The sequence below is a fragment of the Aythya fuligula genome, chromosome 1 (assembly GCF_009819795.1).
Source record: "Aythya fuligula isolate bAytFul2 chromosome 1, bAytFul2.pri, whole genome shotgun sequence".
NCBI lineage: Eukaryota > Metazoa > Chordata > Aves > Anseriformes > Anatidae > Aythya > Aythya fuligula.
In genome coordinates, this window is record NC_045559.1 from 162,940,558 (window position 1) to 162,963,389 (window position 22,832).

Below are 22,832 nucleotides of genomic sequence, written 5' to 3' on the forward strand. Positions count from 1 at the left end.
TGGACTTACGTACATTTTCATATATCATCGCCTCTTGAAGCATTTTATAGCTTTAGGAAAGGTCTGCTTGGTCTCACAATCACGACCTTTGCAGCGACTCCAAGATTTCCTTATACCTGCAAGTATCCTGTTTAATGTCACTGTTTAAATAATTCCACTTACAGATAACCTTTCCTTACTTTTGAAAGTACTTTTATGTAAAGAAGCAGAGTAAGAATGACTTTGATATTCCAGGACGTACCAGACACTTAAGCAGATGCTATTCTTTGTCCAGAGAAAGGGATTAACTAAAATATTTTTTTTTATTAATTTCTAAAAAAATAAATAACAAGGTAACCAGAATCCCATTTTGTTCTGAATTCACAAATGTTAGAAGGAAACATTTTCCTTATTTGTATTTAAAATATATTTAGCATCAGCTAGACTTTAAAATGCTGAAAGTCACTTACTAATTTTGAGACAGCATTAAAAGCCACAGGGCTATTGAAGTAGTGCCCAAACCTGGGTTCCTGGACAACCATAGAGGGGAACTACAACTGGCTTGCAGGGCTTTGTGTATTTCATGAAAAATCATTTCCCAGTCCTCTAATAAACAAACAGTAATAGTGACAAAACTGATCTTATATATTGACACACTAGATGATCGTCAGCTGTTAGACTTGGTAGCTTTCCAAATATCCCCTTTGCACCTACCCTAAAAAGCGTTAGGAAAGAAAGACTGAAAAGATTCATTTCATGATAACCAGGATTCCATGGTTCTGGAATGTGGTACACGAAGAATTTTATATTTTCATGTAGTATAAATGTGAATACATCAGGTATTCAAGGAGAAAGAATTAACTAATTGTTTTTATGTTTGTTTTTAATAGTGATAACAAAAAGAATGATACCAACTTTGGACCTGAGAGTCAAGTTCTATTTCATTTCTGTAGATGCTAAATTTTGTAGCTTGCCTGAGTGCTTAATTCATATGAGAATTTCAAAGGACAAGACTTATAATTCGGTGATTCTGCTTTATAAACCACGCGTAGAACTAAGCTACCATGTCTGATCTTGATGAATTCCTTGAGCTTTTTAGTTTTAGGTCAGCATCTGTTCCCCTCATTCAGCTTGACTCCTTCAGAGCCAAAAACCAGGCATCTCTCTGTGATCGTCTGCACTGTTTTGTGTTCTGAAAGGGCTTATTGCTGCCAGTACTTGAGACTGGATCGAGTGGTTTACCAATTTTTGTGGTATGACTTGTTAGAGCAGTAAGCCCCAGTGAAGCACTGGGAATACCAGGAGAGACAAAAAAAAAAAAAAAAAAAAAAGTGTTTTAGGTTTTCCAAAGTACTGAGCTGAAAGAATGATCTGCCTCTACATTGTCATTTGTGCTTTGTTTCCTGCTGTTAACACAGAATACAGAACCCAGCTACCTGTGCTGGCTTTGCACTAAAGCAGTGCTAGGTCAGCAGAGTTTACTAGTTGAGTCTGTGAATTGTTAAAACAAAAGTTAGATCTAGAAATAGTGTACATACATTCAACTGAAAATGTACAAAGCATGATCTGAACAAAACCTGCACAGTATTTTTGCATGTGTGATAGGGTATAAATAAACTACCCACATACAGTTGAGAGTTACTGCTGGGTTTTGTCTTCCAGTGTTGGTTGTTTCTCTGATAACCAATGTGAGTTATATCCAGGAGAAAATATTTTGCAACTCTTGACCTGGAATTATCTTTCAAATAGTTACTTTTTAGGAATTATAATGCCTTCCCATATATGTTATTCACTTCTGGATTATTATGGTAGGAATGATTGCTGTCCAAGTATTGATTCCCGTATTTTTTCGCTGTGCTACTTCCAAATTAGTGGAATAAAATTCATGCATTGATATCCATAGGTGATTATTTAGAACATAATTTCATCTATTTCCTGGTATTTTCTTCTTTCATTTTTGAAACTAAAATATCAAGAAAATTATTGTAACATTTCATTTTGGAGTTCTTGGCTAATAAGGGTTAAGGGTGGGTTCCATACACCCAGCAGTCTTTCTCTAATTCCATGAAAAGACAATTGATAATCACCTAAATCTAAGATTTATTGAGCTGAAAATTCTGTATTAGCTGCTTTCTTTTTTTTTTTCTTTTTTCTACTAGATTTTCTAGAGTTCTGTCAAAATGATGTGAATTTGCAGAATAAAGTGCTGCTATTAGGATTTGGGTGGTGATCATTCAAATTTGCAATGCTCTTAAACTCTTGCTCTCTCTAAGCTCATATGACTAAGCTTACCACAGCTTATAACATGCTATGATAAACTCTGACTTTTTATTATAGGCTTCTTGTATTTCTAATGCTCATGTATAGTTTTTCTGAAAATTGGCATTTAGGAATTAAAACCATGTTTTTAACGTGCTAGTTTTTGAAGGCCTTCATTTGCCCCACAACGAATGTCTGTAGTTCTTCAGAAAACCAGTTTCAGTTCCTAAATGGTATTTATTTTTTTAAAACGATTTTCAAACTGATCTTGAAAAACAGCATGACAGTATACCTGTAAAGATATTTGCAAAAATGAGCAAATATTTACCAAAGCCTTGGCACAGAAATACACTTGCCAAAGCCTAACTACATGTTATCCTTCCCTTCTCATCAGTTTTTCTAATCTTTATCTGCATGTTCTGTTGCATGTGTGTATTACTGTAAATGCTAGGGATTTCTGTTTTTTCTTGGCTGCTTTGCATTTTTTTTAGCAAGATGAATATAAATCTCTATTTTGAAATGTTTTGAATAACTGCAGTAAACTGTCCATGATTTTTAAAAACCTTGCTTGTACTTTTCAGCAATTTTATAGCCATGCATGGGATGAGGTTTTTATATTTAGCCACAACCAGAGCTGTATGTGGCTAAATAAGAGCTTTCTCTATTATAACCATTGAAACTTTAATTGAGCACCATTTTACTCTGCATTTCTGGAGAATGACAAGTAACAGGTTGTAGTTTTGACTGTTTTGCCCACTACAGGTGACCAACTGAGTGCCATACTGAATTCCATTCAGTCACGGCCAAATCTCCCAGCTCCTTCCATCTTTGATCAAGCTGCAAAACCTCCCTCTTCCCTAGTCCACAGTCCATTTGTGTTCGGACAGCCCCTTTCCTTCCAGCAGCCTCAGCCACAGCTTCAGAGTAAGTTTGTCAGCCTTACCTGCCTCATCAGTCCATTTCTGCAGCTTTTTACGTTGCTGTCCTCAGTTGCTTACCAGCTGCTAATCATCCCTCAATGCATCTTTCTGGTTTTATTTTGTTGAGTTAGTTTTTCATGATTCAGAAGCATGTGAAAGAATGCTCCTTAAAGAATTATACCTGTTCAACTTTATTTTCAATATTGACAGTATTTTTGCTTTTGCATGTGTCCTGCAGTGCAGATAACATTCATTAAAGTGCATTTCCAGTATTGTATGCAACTCTGGGTTTATAATTAAGGTAAATTTCTTTCATAGTACAAAATGTTCTTTTTTAAAATAAAAAAATGCAGTAAATTCATAGTTTCAGTTTTCTGACCTCTTAAATTTCAGTTTTTTGTTTGTTTTTTTTTCTATCACTTATAAGTTTAGGATGTAACTGGAAAGTTGGAACATGTTGATACTACTTACAAAGCTTTGTACTCATGCATTGGGTGCTCTTAAGGTTGGTGTGGACAAGGAAGTTTGCACCTAGAAGTGAATGAAAGCTAACCTGATTACTGGTGCAAGAACAGGAAATGGTTTAGGTTTTATTTAGTGAAAAAATAAAAGCTTAGAATTCATTTTGAAGAGCAGATACGGCAGTAAATTCTTCCTTATATAAAGAACACATATAGCATATTAGTCTTCTCCTCTCACCCACAGACTATCCAGCAGAAGTAAAATGTTCTTTTCTTGTGGGATGCTGACAGTTCAGTCTGTCCTGAGTCTCTCCAGCTCAGCTTACACAAGTGCTGTGGGAGAGAAGCAGATTAAAATCTCTAGCTCACTTCTATAACGACTGTCAGAAATAGTCTGACAGTGACTGTGTATACTTCTACTAGGCTTAAACCAATGTCATGAAAAGAGAGTGTTCCAAAACCTATGTAGATAAAACATGATTGCCAATGGCATCAACACACCGTTGTTGGGAATTTGTCAGAGCTTCTTACTCAGTGTTTCATCACAAATAACCCTAATTATCTTATTTTAAACTTCAGGCTATTTGTCCTTTGTTATTTAGATTTGTAGGAGAAGAAATACTGATATTTTTTTATTGGCTGCCCCCCAAAAAATTTGCTTAATGGATTTGTCTTTCCAATGGATGTGGTTGGGTAAAAGATACTCATTAAGTTACAATCCAGGGTTTGTGTTTTAAGTATCCATGATTCAGAAGGAAGCCTTTTTTTTTTTTTTTTCATGTAATTTAAGATTTCTTGTAAATAATGTTAATTATACCTGAAGGAGATAAATAATAACATTTTTGCTTCCAGGATCAAAAATCAAGAAATATATGAGGGGAAAACAGTTAGAACTTTTTTAGTCTTTTGAAAATGTGTTAATCCTCGCTTTACTAGTTTGTCCAAATGTTTTATTTAGAATATTGTCTGCGAGGCATGTAAGACTATATTTGTGTTCATTTAATAGTTGAGAAAATTATCAGGGATCTTTGAAACTTAAGAAAGGTTACCTAGATCCAATATTTTGGTTTAAATAATTATTCTGATATTACCATATTTCTAGAAACTGCACATATTAGAAAATAATGGATTAATTAGTACTGCACGATTATTAGAATAACGAGACACATAGGCAATAAAAAAAACTTAGACAAGTTCTGTTGAGATCTAATTTTGTTGGTATTTTTAATGTGTTCAACTTTACAGGTGTATTAGAGCCATAACAGAAACCTTTATAACACATGCCATTTTCATTCATTATTTCCAAAGCACTTTATAGCTTCCTATTACTAAACATGTAATTAGAATTGAAATCCACTAAAAACATCTCCCAAGGTCAATTGATTTTTGCCCTAGACGTGCTTAATTACAGTTACAAATGATGTGCTTTGTCCTTAAGTGCTTCACGCAATAAATTTAGATCTAAAAATGAAAACAAATGTTTGTAGTCAATAACAGCTATATTAAAGGAACCAATAATAGTTTAACAGTTGAAAGTAGATATTCCCTGCCATAGATTCCCATGGCTGCAGACATGGAAACAAAGAAACATAGGTTTATTTGATTTTAGTCTGAGTAAATATCTTAGGCTACCACTTATACTTTCTTTTCTTCCTCAGTTACCTGTCTTATTGAGGAGTTTTATATTGAAACGCGATTCTGAGGAATGTTAAGATCATGCTCAACATCCTCTAGATTTATTTCCTTATATAGTTTTTTAGAATATGAAGAAAAATTTGGGTCTGATTGTAATACATACTCCGTGCCAGAGACAGACTATAGATTTTCTTTAGAGAAATTTTTAGATAATTGTTCTTTCTGAGGCACGATTTCTGTTCTTGGTATTTGGTTTGGTTTTCCAAACTGATTTAAGGAAGGGGGTAAGGGCTTTTCACAACACATTATTTTCAGATACAGTGCCTTGTTATTTTTGTAGAAAAATTAGTGTTTTGGACAACCACTTCCTCAGTTATTATGCTTGGAAAAAAACATGAAGTGTATCTGCTATTCTTATCAAATCGGAAACAGATAAACTAACAAAAATCCTGTGCTTTTTGTTTTCAAAGAAATATTGGAATTTAATATGGAAGGCTTAATACAAAAAAATAAGTGGAAATTGTGGAACTCAGTTTTGTGTTATTTGCTAGGACTCTGTGAAGGGCTGATTGTTCTCTGCTGTGCTGATTTTCACAGATACTCATACGAGGGGGAAAAAAAGCTGATATAATGCTTTCTTTTTCATGGTGTCAAAGTTAAGAGGCTCTCATCATGTATTTTAATTTCTTGTAAATATTTTTTATGCAGCTAAGTCCAAAAAAGGTAAAAGAGATGGCATACTCCTACATGGAGTTTAGAAACAGCTGTATTGATTTGGAAACTTAGCCAGGATTTTTTTCCAGGAAGAGCACAAATCTATATGTTTCTTCATTGATTATTTCAATGAAACGTTTTGTAATTACTCCAGCCTGAATAGGCTTGCTTCTGAGAAATGTGTAAGATCATCAATAACAGATGTGGTCAGGATGGCAGCTTCCCACAGCTGCAGGATTATTATTACTGGTTGCTTGATTAATTTGTCTCTGCATTATGTGAAGAACACAGAAGGCTCAAATTTCTGCTTGGATTCTGAGTGTAGGTGAAGTGCAGAAACCTAGACCGTCAAGCAAGATCTTGTTTCTCAACTTTAAGCAGTGTGTGCTGCATCATAAAACTCCTTTGACGCATCCAGTCAGGGAGATGGGATCGTGCCACATCCTTCAACACCAGTAATTACAATTTCAGAATTGGATGTTGAACTCTGAGTTTTGGGAGGAGGCTTGAGGTCACAGAAGCTAGACCTTTCTGCCATTTTTCTTCACATCTGAGTTGCTCTGGCAAGTGAGGAACAGATTTATAGACTGAGGAGGCTTTAGACCCCCTCGTTAGCTTCATCTATCACATTCTAACTCTTCCACTGTAGCCCTGGCAAGTCACTCTGAGCAGTTTGCACAGCACAGCTGTTGTTTCCTGACTCATCTCAATCCAGGCAGAAGGTGCAGTGCTGAGCTGCTGTTCAGTATATTCATGGTGTCCTGTGAATCGCACCGATCTCTTCTATGTCACACTGAAATGATGTAAATGTCATGATAAGAAGCGTAAGGGTATTGGTTTGACTTTTTTTTTTCCTAATGGTTCTTATTGCCAAAGCTTCATTCCTGAACTAAGTTAAACTGTTTCATACCTTAGGTTTTAAAGATTGGGTCTTCTAAGCTATGTACAAAGCATACATGTGGGTTTTTTTGTGCCAAACTGTTCAAATCCAAAACCATCTCTGGGGGACTGCTAAGGCAGTTTGGAGGACAAGTATAAACTGTCAAGCTTTATTTTAGAAATAAATCTGGCTTATTGCCTTCAAAATTTATAAAATCATAGATTCATTATTACAAAATTATAGATTAATTTTATATATTGCTCTAGCACAGGAATACTTCTTTCAATTAATATATTTAAGTGACTCAAGTGTTGGTGATCCAAACCCTGCCTTTGGGTAATAAACACAAATATTATGTTTGCAATGCACTAATATTTTTGTAATGATACTGCATTTCAGCTTTTCCTTTTGTTTACTCATTCATTCCCCTACTAATGGTATCTAATACTGCTTTCCCTTTTTAATATTTAATATTCAAATGTTTGACTTCTGTATATTCTTGTACTTAAGAGCAAAAAGAATCTTTATCAGTACAGCGTTTTGCATTTTTCAAGATGTGAAAAAAAAATAAATAAGAGGCATCCATTGCTTGGGCAAAAGCAGGTCAGTGCATTCCTTCATCATCATCATGCAGAAAGGCAGAAAAGGAGTGGCATTTCAGAAGAAACTTTAACTTATCTCCACAATCCAGAGACATTTTACTCTCTTTCAGAGTTTAAAAAAAGACTAGCATGGACCAGTTGGCAGCATGTCATGCCTTCTGGTTTGGCTTATCAGCTTTTCCACAGAGGAAGCAGGCACTGCTTGTAGAAGACTACATCCTGGCACAGGAATTGAGCTGCCTCTTATGTCTCCATGTTGTGTAGTTTTTCAAGCTGGAGCTATTTCCATGTAGAGGGAAAGAATATGACTAAAGATGGACATTACAGTAAATTGTGACTTGGCAGAGCTTGCCTACCTGTTTTTGAAGTCTTTGTAGTCTTTGAGGGTGACTCAAAAATCAAGTCATGTCCCTGTGGCTGCCCAGCTGTCCTGGATAGATTGTTTCCCAAGGCAGCAAGGGAAAACTACATGGGGAAACTCATTCTCTTTGAGCCAGTCTCCTTGAAATAACTGAGTAGCAATACAGTGTTCAACATGAACTAGATCACAGCATTGTGAAGTGTTCTCAGACATAGACTGAAAGAATTAAATGAAAATGTGCTTACATTAAATTGGATTTAATAAAGATTTTCATTTAATTATTCCTGTAGTGGTAACCTTATATATCAAATTGACATTTTTAGGCTTGTATTTACAGAATTGTTCTTCCAATGCTACTTTGTGTTCCTAATTTGTTTTTCTGCATTTTAACTTCAAAAATTGGTGGAGTGACATCCTGCTTCTCAGAAGCTATATTGTTAATATATGGTCTTAGCAAAGTTTTTGTAGGCATCCAAGTAGGCAGTACTATTCTTAAATTTATGATAACACTGGAATGAGAAAATTCAGATTATTTTATTATTTTAAAGAATGAAATTTTTACATCAAGCATGTGTGAACACCTCATTGTAGGGTCTATGGAAGTATTGCTTGTTGCATTAGGTAGGGCTTTTAATGTATTAATGTACAACTTAGTAAACATAGTACCAGAACAACAACAATAAAAATGTCTTCAGCAGTGCAGGAATTGAAATCACTTATTTTCAAGGCACTTTTCTTCTATTTGTACAAAAGTGTATTTCTGAAACTGAGTATCTTCTAATATACAAAATATCTTTAAAATTATTAATGCAATAAGAATTTAACTTATTTTTTTCTAAAGCAATGAATAAGAAATGAAATTAGAATTAAATGCATATACATATATATGAAAGTAAAATGATAGAATCATACACTTGTAATTACAAGTCCCTGCTGTTATCTTACTCTGCTGTGGATTATAACCAGAATTTAACTTTTTTGGTTTCCTAAAGGCAAAATTTTTTAAGGGCTGGTACAGACTTGTTTTCATGTCTATACTGTTTGACAGGAACTCTTCTACTGCTAATTATATCTCTAAATAGTACTGAGAGAGACTAAAGGTCACATTATATGTGTTTTTCAAAACATGACATTACAAATGTGCATTCAGATTTGAAAAAGCATTGGTGGGTTTCATAGATTTTTCATCATTCTTTCCAATGATAAGTGACTTTCCAACACAAACATCCAGATATTCTCTATTTTTACCAAAAGAATATGAGAAATGGTCACCTAAAAATATAATATAGTTTTCAATAATTCATTTCTGAATTTACAGATTTAAAGTTCGCACTTGAAAACAGAGTTCAGTTCAAAATTGGATACTGTTAGTTTTACAATAAACCATAAATGTGATTGGCTACTCCTTAACTATTGCATTTTAGATCCTAGAAGTTAATGTTTAATTCACAAAAGATTTTTATTGTAATTATTGTTTTAAATTCACATCAGGAAAAGCATTTTGAAGTAACTGTTTCTCATTTAAAACTAATGTAGGAGTCTCAATGAATTAAAGAATATCTAACAGAGGAGATGCATATCATTTGAAATGCTTGTTTTTCTCTGCTATTTTTTCCATTGAATCTGTCCTGCTTCTGTGCAACTGTTTTCCACTGTAGAAACTTCATCCTGCTGCCTTGCTTCTCGTGAGCGTATTTACAAATCTAGTGATGTAGCTGGGCCTGCCTCTGCTCTTTCATCTCTCTCTCACAAACTGAAGGGTGGGTATGCATGCAAACATAGCAAGGTTATTCGGATTTTACATTCAAAGTGTTTTTTTTTCTCCTTCCATTCATTTTCATGTCATTCATTTTATGAAATTCTGTTTTGAAAGGAAACGTTCAAGTTTGGTATTTGTTGGGAGTTCGCTTATAATCATTTGGTGTTGCTTTGCTGAGTGGCAGTGATTCCATGCTATGTGATTTAGCTATCTCTTACTGCTTCGTGAACAGAAAGGTGACTCTTAATCTAGTCTAAAAATAATCTGTTTTCAAACAATAAGCAAACAAAATATGGAAGAAGAAGGGGGTAAATCATGTTGTGTTTTTTTTTTTTTTTCCTTGTTTATAGATAAATCAGTCTGATACATAATTATGCAGTTTTTCATTTAGTGGATTTTTTTAGTGTTGACAGTGTAGAATGCTAATTAGGTGTATTTACACATGTACATAAGTACAAATCTAAACCTTTCATTTTTTTTTAAAATATATTTTTATTCCTAAAAGTTATTGCTAGGTCATGCCTTTCAAAGACAGTTTTGTTCTAGAAAGTTTCTAGAAAGATTTTCACTGGTAATGCTTTGAAAGTGATACATTGCTGAATGGTTTACCGTTTTTCATGTCCTCTAAGAAGACTAGAGTCACTGTTGTTTGTTTTTTTTTTTTTTTACCTTAGGAGGAATTCATATCATAAAATATCATTAAATGATCATGTCTACAGTTTTTTCTCAACTGGCAAGCCTTAAATTCAGATTTTTGTTTGTTTATTTCTGGGAGAAGCATTTGTGAAGTAATTATTTTCATTTCTGAATTCATATATCACAAAGTAGACATCTTAAAAATAGTTCTTCAATTTATAACTGAGCTGGCATAAGCAAAATGGTTGGACTGCTATTGAATAAGCATTTTTATTTTTTTCTTTTAGCAAGAACAATCACTTTATAAAACATGATATACCATGCTATTTCTTCCTTTCCTCTTCCCCCCTGCTCAAAAGAAACAGAACAAAAATGCATAAGAAAAAAGACCAAAGACAAATTGGATTCTCAACACTGATGATGAAGATATATGCAATGTTCTCATTGTTTTCTACTGTTTACATTTAGCATATTATTCCTGAATGCAGAGGAAATACTTATTTTCTGCATGGAGAAGTACAAACTCCTACTGTGTCCCATGTGCTAGAAAACAAGGAGAGTACCCTTACCTTAAAGTTTGTTAAATATTCTAATATCAGTATTCTTCACTTTCTTCCATTGCTGTTTGTTTTCTATAAACTAATTAAATATGGAAAGATCAGAATAATAAGAATTATTTTGTTACCTGAGGAGACATCTGCATTTCTAGTCTTCGTTCCAAAATACTTATTGTTTGATTGATTGATTGTGAGATTTTAATGCTATCAGTAGGAAAAACAAATGATATCTTTCAGTGCTTCTTACATATATTCTAGCATAGGACTAAGGCTTCATGCTTGAAAATAAGAAGAATTTAGAATCCCATACTGCAGAAAGAGGTAAACGTTGAAGATACTGAATAAAAATGAGTGTAAATCATCTCTGTTCACATTAGAAAATACGGCCCAAATTTGCAGACATTCTCTGATTAATTAAAACTTTTTTTCACAAATAATCGTTTCCCCAAAAATGTGCCTGGAGCATTGAAAATAGCATAATCCACAGTACTGTGACCTTCTTTTACGAGTTTTACAAGAGAAACTACTTCATTTTAACTAATGAAAATACATCCAAATCAGAAGGACAAAACTGTATGTTCAAGTATGTTCAAGACTTTGCAGTGTAATGCCTTGTGGAGAGAGTTATATATAATTATGCATTCATGATTGCTGCATTGCTTACCAGTAATTTAAACATTGTCTTAATTATTAAAATACAGTTCTACAAGAGAGACTGAGTATGTTCATAGAATTATTAGAAGTAGATTGCTTTAACAAGCTATTTACTTGCATATACTAGTTTGGCATTTATTTATTTCATTTATTCTCTGAATTAATATATGTACAAAGTCAGTGTCCATGAGAACAATAAGGTACTGCATCAGACTATGAGGACATGATGGTTTAGCTCAGTAGTAATAGAAAAAGTTTGTTAAGAGTAGACTATTGTTCTGGTAGAAGAACATTGATAGCATATGCTCTTAAAAATGTGGATATTTCAGGTTATCAGTGTGAACTGTTCTAAGCAAGTTTGCAAACTTTTTACCCAATTTGCCTTATAATTGTATTTTCTTCCTGTGCTTTCTAACTTTTGAGCATTAGAGATATAAATACATCTGGTCATACATGTGATCTTTATGCCAGTCTCTTGTTTCAATCAGTCTGACACACAGAGACAGTAAAGAAATAACCTTTAGTTTCTGTTACAACTGGAGTAAACTTAGTTAATTCCTGGCATTCTAGCTAAGGAAGTAAATTGTGCTTCCTTTATTCGAGTTTCGTGGAAATAGTGAACCATGTCTTTTGATACCTCCGTAATAGTGTTTTCTTTAAAGATTTTCTAACCAATGTTTGGAGATGTATATTTGAACATTTCTTTGGGAGAATAAAAATATCAGTATTATTCTAGTGAAAAAAAAATAAATTTCTTTAGACTTATATGTATTATGATGTGAACAGAAGCATGTGTTTCAATTTTATCTTGCATTCAGGTCTTTAATCCTTGTTTCGTATTATTAAAAGTATTGCTGCCAAAATGTAATAACTATAAAATATACTAAACAGGTGACCGAGTGAATTTCACAGGAGCTGCAAGACCAATTTCTCCGGCAGGAAAATCAGATATGTCAAAACACAGAGCTGACAGCAGGTCACCCAAGCTTGATGTGCGAATGAATAGAGCTGCTGCTGACCAGAAGAAGCCTAGGAATACAGAAGGGTTATCTGCCAGTGAATCTCTTATGCTGAAATCAGATGCTGCAAAATTGCGGTCAGATTCTCACAGCAGATCTTTGTCTCCAAATCATAACACTTTGCAAACACTAAAGACTGATGGAAGAACTACTACTGGTCTGAGAGCTGAATCTCCAGGGCCAGGAACTCGGTCATCTTCTCCAAAGACCAAGACGCTTACAGCAGTTAGGTCTGGTGCTAGTTCTCCACGGTCCTCCTCACCCCATGATAAAACTCTACCTCAGAAGGCTCCATCTCCAGTAAAAACAAAGCTTGATCCTCCTCGAGAACGATCCAAATCAGATTCTTACACATTAGATCCAGACACCCTTCGCAAAAAGAAAGTACCGCTAACAGAACCCTTAAGGGGGAGGTCCACTTCACCCAAACCAAAAATTATTACAAAAGATGGAAAACCTGTTACTGAAACTGAAAACAGGGCTCCCTCCCCTCACGTTGTACAAGAAAATCTTCACAGTGAGGTTGTTGAAGTGTGTACGTCGAGTACTTTAAAGACTAACAGCATTACAGATAGCACCTGTGAAGATAACACAGAATTCAGGAGTCTGGACGATGGTTCTAATAAAGTTCATTTCAGCATAGGAAAAGCACCCCTGAAAGATGAGCAAGACATGAGAGCGTCTCCAAAAGTGAGCCGTAAATGTGCTGGTAGGCACACAAGACCCAAAAAGGAGAAATCCAGTTTTCTTTTTAAAGGAGATGGATCCAAACCTGTAGAGCCAGCCAAGCAAGCAATGTCACCTTCTGTCGCAGAATGCGCGAGAGCTGTATTCGCTGCTTTTCTTTGGCATGAAGGAATAGTTCATGATGCCATGGCTTGTTCATCTTTTTTGAAGTTTAATCCAGAGCTGTCCAAAGAGCATGCACCAATCCGAAGCAGTCTTAATCAACAACCTGCAGAGGAAAAAGAAACCAAGTTAAAAAACAGACATTCATTGGAAATATCATCTGCTCTTAATATGTTTAACATTGCACCGCATGGACCAGATATATCTAAAATGGGTAGCATCAACAAAAACAAAGTCCTCTCAATGCTAAAAGAACCACCTTTGCATGAAAAGTGTGAGGATGGAAAAACTGAAACTACCTCTTTTGAAACATCCAGCCACCACACGATGAAATCCAAGTCTCCTCTTCCATTAACGCTGCAGCACTTGGTAGCTTTCTGGGAAGATATTTCTTTAGCAACTATTAAAGCCGCATCCCAAAATATGATTTTTCCAAGTCCCGGTTCTTGTGCAGTGTTAAAGAAGAAGGAAAGTGACAAAGATAACAAGAAGAACAAAAAAGAGAAAAAGAAAAAGGAAAAGGTTGAGACTAGGCCAAGGGGAAATCTTTTTGGTGAGATGGCCCAGCTTGCAGTAGGAGGACCTGAAAAAGACACCATCTGTGAGTTGTGTGGAGAATCCCATCCATACCCAGTGACTTATCACATGAGACAAGCTCATCCAGGTAAGATGAGATATTTTTCTTCCTGTATATGTCGGCAAAATATATTATACGTATACGTTCTTGTATTAATTGCTGTTACAAAAATAACTCAGGCTTCCTTGTCTAATGTTTTACACAGCTTACCATATATGCTAAATTGAGGCTCAATGCCCTGAACACTTGTGTAAGTAATTTCAAGTACATACAGATTTGAGCTCTGAAACATGAAAAAAATTTTGAAACAAGACCAAAACAACAAGCTAAGCTGGCTTTAAGGTTCCTCTCCAAAAAAGTGCTGTTTGTTACACTTCAGCACTTCAAAATGTGCTGAAAAAATTGGATATAAAAGTATCAATTTTTGTTAATTAAAGTGTCTGTGCTTCTAGAAGTTTTCTGTTCTACTACTAAACTTCTGCGTCATCACTTGGTATCATTGACTCCCATCTTTTGCTTTAAAATGTATCTTCAGAAAATTAAAATCGAGTCAGTGTCTAGAGTTGTAAACTTTAATCAGAAGGCAATTTATAAAATACAGCCCGAGTCTTCTGTTTTGTCCCTCTACACATGTACCTGAATCTCTTAAGGAGGTTGTTTAATTTTAGGAAAATTAAGGAAATCGTTATTAGCTAGGCATTATCTCTGGAAGTTTATTTCTGGATTAGCTCTGGTGTATTGGAAGTTAAAGCTTGTTAAAGAACCTCAATATTCAGTAATTATCAATGCCCTGAAATTTTCTGAGAAATGGTAATCAGCAAAGGAATGCACTTTATTCTCCTTTAAGCTTTATTAGCATGTTATTAATTTCTGAATAGAACACTGTCGATATGTTGGACAAGTTTATAATAAACACAAGTTTATAATAAACACGTGTTTGGCATGCACCTTGTTTTTTGTTTGTTTCTTTCCTTTAATGAGTTGAGAGATATAGAAAAGGAGAAAAATAGGCCAGGAAAAGACAAGCATCTTCCTCCCCACCCCTTGCATCCCTGTTTTGGGGACTGGAAAAAGAAATCCTTATTTTGAAATAACTTATCTGTTTATTTACCTTGTATAGGTTGTGGCCGTTATGCAGGTGGCCAAGGTTATAATAGCATTGGACACTTCTGTGGAGGATGGGCTGGTAATTGTGGTGATGGTGGTATTGGAGGAAGCACTTGGTATTTGGTTTGTGACCGATGCAGAGAAAAATATCTTCGTGAAAAGCAAGCAGCAGCAAGAGAGAAGGTATTATTCATCTGTTTCTGTTATGTTTAGCTCTCTATCTGCTTAATAGTAACACATTCACAACTTGAAAATAGGGTTTGAAAAATTTGGAATTTCAGAATTTTGGAAGGTTTTGAAATACGTGCTAATGTCATTGATAGGCAATAAGATAGAAACTCTAGCGAACTAGAGGCCAGTCAGCCTCACCTCAAATCCTGGGAAGGTGCTGGAGAAAGTGATCCTGAAAATGATTTCCAACCATATGAAGGACAAGAACGTGATGAGGGACTGTGAGTTTGAAATTATGAACAGAACACCATATCTGACCAACCTAATAGTCTTCTACGAGATGACTGGCTTGGCAGAGAAGGGGAAAGCAGTAGACACTGATTATCTTGACTTTAGCATGATAAATGACTTGCCATGGCCAATTTCAAATTATTGCTTAAAATACACAAATATGTGGAGTTTTTTTTTTTTTTTTAAGATAAACAAAACAATGCTAATTTAACTTGAATGAATTAAACTAGATCTAGTGAAACTTTCTGCACACACAATTCATCCTGAGGCAAACATGAAAACTTTCAGTTGTTATTAAAAGTTTGCAAAGTTTTGAAAATAATAGAAGCGACATTGTATAACAGAAAGCATCGTTGTACAACAGGAAAAGTCAAGCAACTTTTCTATGCAACAATTGTCAGCTCTTCTTGTGATGAAGAATAATTTAAATATAACATTTTTTTTAAATCACTTTCTATAGATTAAACAATCTAGGAGAAAACCAATGCAAGTTAAGACTCCTCGTGCCTTGCCAACTATGGAAGCTCATCAAGTGATTAAAGCCAATGCATTGTATTTGCTGTCATTGAGCAGTGCTGCTGAACCCAGTATCCTCTGCTATCACCCTGCAAAAGCATTCCAGTCTCAACTTCCCAGTGTCAAAGAAGGAATTTCTGAAGACTTTCCCATTAAAATGCCGTGTCTCTATCTACAGACTTTAGCAAGGTAATTAAAGGAAGTATATGAATTTTGACTATAATACTCATCTATTTAGTGTTTAAAGAAAAATATGGCTAGAAACTAAACTAAAACTTACATAAAAAAATACCTGTTTTCCAAATTCGTCAAGATCTTTGTTCTTCTATTTCCATGATATTGTTCAATTTTTTAGATTGTATTTGCTCCAAGGATTAAATATACCCAGGTAGCTCTAGGATGCTAAATATTTTTAGTGGCATTAGTTTATGTACAAAGAATTTATAATTTTGTGAAGCGTTTAACTTTCTGTGTTACTCTAGCAGATATGCTCTTCAGAATTCAAAATAGTAAGAAGGAAGCCAGACAAGCTGGGCTTGCCCAGTGTTTCTGAGTAGATCTCACTGTAGCGTTTCACATTTATGATGAATGTACATTTGGCCCTAAAATATATGATGGAAAGATAGCACATGGTGATCCCCACCCTGTGTTGGTTACTGTTTAGTTCACTAGTTTGAAATGCCAGTGTGTTCTGCGTGAACATAGGAATTCCAACTAGCTTAAATACATTAGGTGAATGGTAAATGATGTGAGCTGTCTGAATGTATTTGCAAAGGAGTATGTTGTATGTGTATTTCAGTAACTTTTAATCCTAATTTATAAAATGTAATTTGATGTAGGCATCATCATGAAAACTTTGTTGGGTACCAGGATGACAACCTCTTCCAGGATGAGATGAGGTACCTGCGCTCAACTTCAGTACCTGCACCGTACATCTCAGTTACTCCCGATGCAAGCCCTAATGTCTTTGAAGAGCCAGAGAGTAACATGAAATCTATGCCCCCAAGGTACTTCCTTGTAATTCTAAGTACTATATACAAAAGTTAAAGCATTGGCATAACCCCAAATTCTAAAAAAAATAAAAATAATGGAAAACTTTGCTGTAGTTGAGTAGCTAAAGTATCAGGTCAGCCCCAGTCCATCTCTTGAAATGACATCAAAAAAAAACAATACACAAAGTCACATGAAACTGTAGTTATAAAAATATCTTCAGTAAATCATAGCATATCGAATATATTTTCAACTACTAGCAATGCAAATTTGAAAATCATATTTGAAACTTCAAGGGTAATTCAGACTAGTTGCTTCTCTCTAGAAACATCTTGATTGCACAGCCAATATATATACATGAAACAAACACAAAAACCCATATGTTCAGAAACTGATGAAGGACTCCTAGTGTGCCTTAGGGAAACTTATCCATAGCAATGGTCCAAGAAAAATAGCTGGTGCCAACTACCTGAAATTTAGTCCATTTTTTCCCGTGTTCCATTCTATAACACAACTGTTTGTGGTGTGGATATACTACCTTTTTGAAAAGAAGTAGCTCTTCCTTTCAAGATCTCATTCTGAAGGGAAGTTTGAACCAAAGGGAATTTCATTACTATATATTTTCAGTAAAGATGTTGCTGCTTCTTCCTTGAGGAAGTTAAAGTGTCATGGAAGAAATGGCAGGTTAATGCTACATAGGACTAAGAGCAAGAGGTGATTTGTGCCAGGTTAAACCATTTCCTTATCTCATTAAGTTTACTATAATCCAATTAAAGCAATTAAAGATTTTTTGTTTTGTTTTACCCAGGGAAAAAAGGCTCTTATTGATACTTAATAATAGTAGTGAATCAACACAGATGCTTGAAGTTTTCATATGTTGGTGATTCCACATATAATGAGGGTGTGATGAAGGGAAAACTTGCTTTTAATCTGTTTTTATTTCAATATGTTATTTTACACTGACTGAAAAAACAGTTTGTTGGAATACTACAATCTACAATGTAGTCTTTCCAGAAATAGAAATTTTCTAACAAAACTCCTTAAGAGCACATCGTATTGGTATATTCCTTTATTAAAACTGTGGACTCCATGGTCTCCTGAGGCCTATAGGGACAGCATAATCTGGGAGTTCTCCTGCAGACTGTAAGAATTCCTCTGAAGGTAAGGAGTAAAAACGTGTTAGAGGCATAACCATAGCAATTGAAAGTTGTCTTTAAGGCCAATGATGTTGGAAACTTCCTTCACATAAAGTTCTAAATTTCAGTTGGCTTGCATATTGAAAAATCACTTCATAGATGTTTTCACATACATTTATCAGGGCAATTTTGTCTGAAACGTTAATTCAGGCATGAACAGAATCTTTGCATTCTCTGAAAAATACCTAAATTCTTAGAACTTACCATATACATCATAATATTTTTTTAAAAACTCTTGCGTGCTTTTTCACCATATGTAATTCTAATACGTTTCTTCTTTTTAAGTGTTTAAACAGTTTTTGGGTACATAAAACATGCAGCAGCAGTCATTATGAAATGCATGTTCCTTTATTTAATATTTATGCATAATTTAAGTATACTCTACATATTTACTAATGGTTCTGTAACTTCACTGATTTCTTTGTAGTTTGGAAACCAGCCCAATAACAGATACAGACCTTGCAAAGCGTACGGTCTTTCAAAGGTCGTATTCGGTTGTTGCATCAGAATATGACAAACAGCACTCAATTTTGCCAGCACGTGTAAAGGCAATCCCTAGGAGACGAGTCAACAGTGGAGATGCAGGTAAGAGCAGTGAAAAAAAATGTCAAAGATAAGGTATTGGATTTGTATTTCTTCTTGGAAACTGTAAACAAGAATAAATATATGTATATAAATATAATAACTTCTATTTCTGTTTATTCATAAATACTAGCTGTTTATTAATCTGCCCAGGATTAGCTTCAGAAGAGCTCAGGAATTACTACAGTTCTGAAATGTGTGGTGCATATTCTGTGCTTGATTAAAAAACTAAAGTGGCATTTTATTGGGTTTAGTGTCTGCTTGCTTTCTGAGTTGAAGCATCATTTTTACATGTTGCTTTTTCAAATGCATTTCTTAGAAAAAAATAAAGTATATCAGTTCTGAAATTGGTCTGCTGCTTTTTACTTTTATTGTGGCTGTAAAATTAAAATGTACATGCAATCTAATTTATGTATGTTCATATGCTTTTGAATAGAAGTGGGATCCTCTCTCCTGAGACATCCATCTCCTGAACTTTCTCGGTTAATCTCCGCCCATAGCTCTCTTTCCAAAGGAGAGAGAAATTTCCAGTGGCCCGTATTGGCATTTGTAATCCAGCATCATGATCTGGAAGGACTTGAAATAGCAATGAAACAAGCCTTACGGAAATCTGCTTGCCGAGTATTTGCTATGGAGGTATTAATATACTGGTGGATCTTTTATGATTAAAATAAAGCATTTGTGAATTGTCTGTTGTTTTTTTATACATATATATAATTTTTATTATAGATTTAAACCAGAAAATAATTCCTATTTTAAAAATATGTTTTAAATATTCACTTGTATTTTCAACTCTAAAAGTTAGGAATACAAAAATGTTACCTGAAAACCTTCTTCAGTAGCGTATTTCTTATCTAGAAATGCATTTGTCATTTTAATAAACTGCTTTAGCTATAGAGCAATGTCTAACTTGAAGACCAGTGCATCATTATTTGACTGTTCAAAAACATCAGTGTATCTGTCTGCTTACATAAATTGGTTTTACTCCAGGTTTGCTTAATCAATTGGTAACTTCCTGTGTGCATTTTATTTTAGGCTTTTAACTGGCTTCTTTGTAATGTCATTCAAACAACTTCTCTTCATGATATTTTATGGCACTTTGTGGCTTCCCTGACACCTTCACCTGTAGAACCTGAAGAGGAGGAGGATGAAGAAAATAAATCAAATAAGGAAAATGCAGAACAAGTATGTGAGGTTCCGTATACCTTTCATAAATAAAGGATGATTTTTGCACTTAATTTAGGAATATTTTCAGTATATCTAAAAAGGAGCCTTAATCCTCTCTTTGTGAAGAAGAGCCTTAGTTATGGAATGAAAATTTTTAGGCTTAAATTGTACTTGAACTCTTTGATGATCATAGATAAATTATGTTTTCCTCTAAAATTAGCAGATTTTTTGTGATTAGGAATCCTGGTCTTTTAATAGATCAGTTTTATGAGTATTCTTAGGAGAGGAAATTAAAACATACACAAACACACAACAAGCACATTGCTAATCTAGTGGCAAAAAAAAGGAAAAAAAAAAATCTGTTCAGATTCCATTCTCCACTTTGACCTTCAGAAAGAAGAGAAAAGGAAAAGTATTTTTCAGAGGAGCTGTCTGCTGTGTCTTTCAATCTTTTAAGTAGAATCTATAGTTAGTTCTGAAAATCTAGTGTGTAAAATGATACTATCTAGCATACCACTATTCCAAAGAGTTAGTTCATACAAATTCTTCTAGATTCATCTCAGATTGAAAATGTATCATATTCACCATAAACAGTTCAAGAAAGCATTGAAAGCAGTGTTAGAGTGAGGGAAATGTATTCCTACCAGTCTTTATGCTAGCCTCCAAAATAAGATCCTTTATTATAAAAAAAGAATAAAGAAATACTCTTAGCTGTAGTTTGGATAATTACTGACTGAAATATAAAGCGGCTAAGAAAGGAATGATAAAATATGCCACTTCTGCTCTTGGTGGGAATGTTGCTGCCCATCTTTTGATACAATGAGGGGACTTGCAAAATTCTGCTTGGTCACTTTGCTAGGATGAACAAATTTATGACCTGCAGGAACTGACAACAGTTTTCAGCAAATTTCTAAATACACTACAGGTGATGTATATTCAAATCATAACCTTCCTTCAGTACTGTGATCATATGATAAAAATACGTACTTAAATGTATGCACACAAGATAATAAATTTAAGACAATTTGGTGCTTGTTCAGAACGGTAGTTTATTTCCATATGTGAAATATTTTTACTTATTCTTTTAATGTACTGGGAGAGGGTGAGAAATCCCAATGTTGAATGTAGCAAAAATGTGAGGCGGAAATCTAGAATCATAAATGGCTTAACGTATAAGATGTAGGTTTAGGGGCAATGGCCTTAGTAAAGCAAAACAAATTGCAAGAATTAGTAGGCTACAGAGGAGACAGGAGGGAGGAGGATGTTAACTGTGTAGATAGGCTCTCTGGTTTACCTAGGTTTTGAGCTTTTTCTGAATAATTGATCATATTTAGCGTAGAGTTCAATTTCATGCTTGCTGCTTTATACACTGAGTACACATTACATTACACCCTCCAGGAAAATACATAGAAATATCTAGTTTGACTCTAGTCTAGGTAAGTAGGTATCTAAAATTCCTGTCAAGTAGGGTTGTAGTATTTCTAGGCACTCAGACAATTGAACGGGTTAAATAATAGTTTTGAATCTGGCTCTGGATGTTAGTATGTTGGTTGGGGTCATGCAGCTGGGCTCTGTGGTTCAAGCATGATGAAATTTTCTTTTAGAAAATAAGCAGTTTAGAAGACGGAGGGAACAGTTTGTATCCTTCATGGATCAGTCTTTCCCCTGCCTTCTGAAACAGGATGTCCTTCTCTTTCTCTGCTACCCTACCCAACAGCACGCTTGGCTGTTTCCCCATCTTTGTTGATCCTCTGCCACTGCTTTCTTATCCACTGCCCAGTGGAAGTTTGCTTCCAATGCACAGTTTTTCTTTTATTGACACACCTTAAATACGAATCAATGTTTCCACAGGTCTAATAAAGCAACTGATATCCTTAGATTAATTAGTAATATTCACGTATATTCACGTGATTGTTGTTATAAGAATTCTCTGAGAGGAACTGCTTTGAAGTTCACAGTTATTATGGAATTGATACTGTTACTCTCAAATATCATAAATGTATTTATATTTGTTTATTTAACCTTTTTTTGTGTGAAAGTCTGTTAACAAAACACAAATTGCTTTGAATCTTAGGAGAAAGACACAAGAGTGTGTGAACATCCTCTGTCAGATATAGTAATTGCTGGTGAAGCAGCTCACCCATTACCCCACACTTTTCATCGTCTGCTCCAGACAATCTCTGATCTGATGATGTCTCTACCCAGTGGTAGTGCATTACAGCAAATGGCCTTAAGGTAAGCACAAAGTAAGAAAAGTATTAAAAGGCTGAGAGCATCTTTAACGTTTCTAGATGAGAAGGTTTTTCAGTGTAGATTGGATTGTGAATGTGGTAGTACGTGTGTATGTGCATGGTAGTGTAGTATTGTGTGCTCACAAATCTGTCTGCTGAGTAGTCTTCTTAAAAGGCTTGAAATTTTTCCTGTTCATTGGTCTTGAACACAAAAATTGAATAACAATGAAAATATTCTGTTAAAATTTTAAGTTTATTCCTGCTTTCCTTTAAATGTCAAATAGACTTACGATTCTGAAAAAAAAGTAAGTTAAAGGTTTATACAAAACATTTCAAGAAGCAAAAATTTAATTAATAGCTTTGCTGGTAGGTTGTGTCTTTTAATCAGTATTCAAAGTGTGAAAATCGGCTATATGTGTTTTTAGGTGTTGGAGTCTCAAATTCAAACAATCTGACCACCAGTTCCTGCACCAGAGCAATGTTTTCCATCATATCAACAATATTTTGTCTAAATCTGATGATGGAGATAGTGAAGAGAGTTTTAGTATCAGTATACAGTCAGGTTTTGAAATCATGAATCAGGTGAGTATTAATCTCTCAAAACCAGATATCAATTATGAACAGTGTGTAGTTGCTATAGCACACTCTATATGAAATAAAAATGTATTTTATCGCAACATAATATTTCTTTGAATGAATCTCTACAGGGAATCTTGTTT

General features: G+C 34.6%; 1 protein-coding gene across 11 annotated transcripts in view; it reads left to right on the forward strand.

The window, feature by feature from the left end:
• MYCBP2 (MYC binding protein 2) overlaps positions 1-22,832 on the forward strand; it is a 193,244-nt gene that overhangs the window by 142,989 nt on the left and 27,423 nt on the right. For 4 of the 11 annotated variants that reach the window (XM_032183624.1, XM_032183633.1, XM_032183651.1 and 1 more), the window contains 11 exons: positions 2,977-3,162; positions 9,470-9,571; positions 12,309-13,949; positions 14,983-15,152; positions 15,892-16,136; positions 16,787-16,954; positions 18,561-18,718; positions 19,152-19,351; positions 19,751-19,900; positions 21,957-22,117; positions 22,539-22,695. In XM_032183624.1, the coding sequence (XP_032039515.1) occupies positions 2,977-3,162; positions 9,470-9,571; positions 12,309-13,949; positions 14,983-15,152; positions 15,892-16,136; positions 16,787-16,954; positions 18,561-18,718; positions 19,152-19,351; positions 19,751-19,900; positions 21,957-22,117; positions 22,539-22,695 (3,338 nt within the window). The remainder of the gene's footprint in view (positions 1-2,976; positions 3,163-9,469; positions 9,572-12,308; positions 13,950-14,982; positions 15,153-15,891; positions 16,137-16,786; positions 16,955-18,560; positions 18,719-19,151; positions 19,352-19,750; positions 19,901-21,956; positions 22,118-22,538; positions 22,696-22,832) is intronic. The other 7 variants (XM_032183667.1, XM_032183712.1, XM_032183686.1 and 4 more) reach the window with 5 other exon arrangements.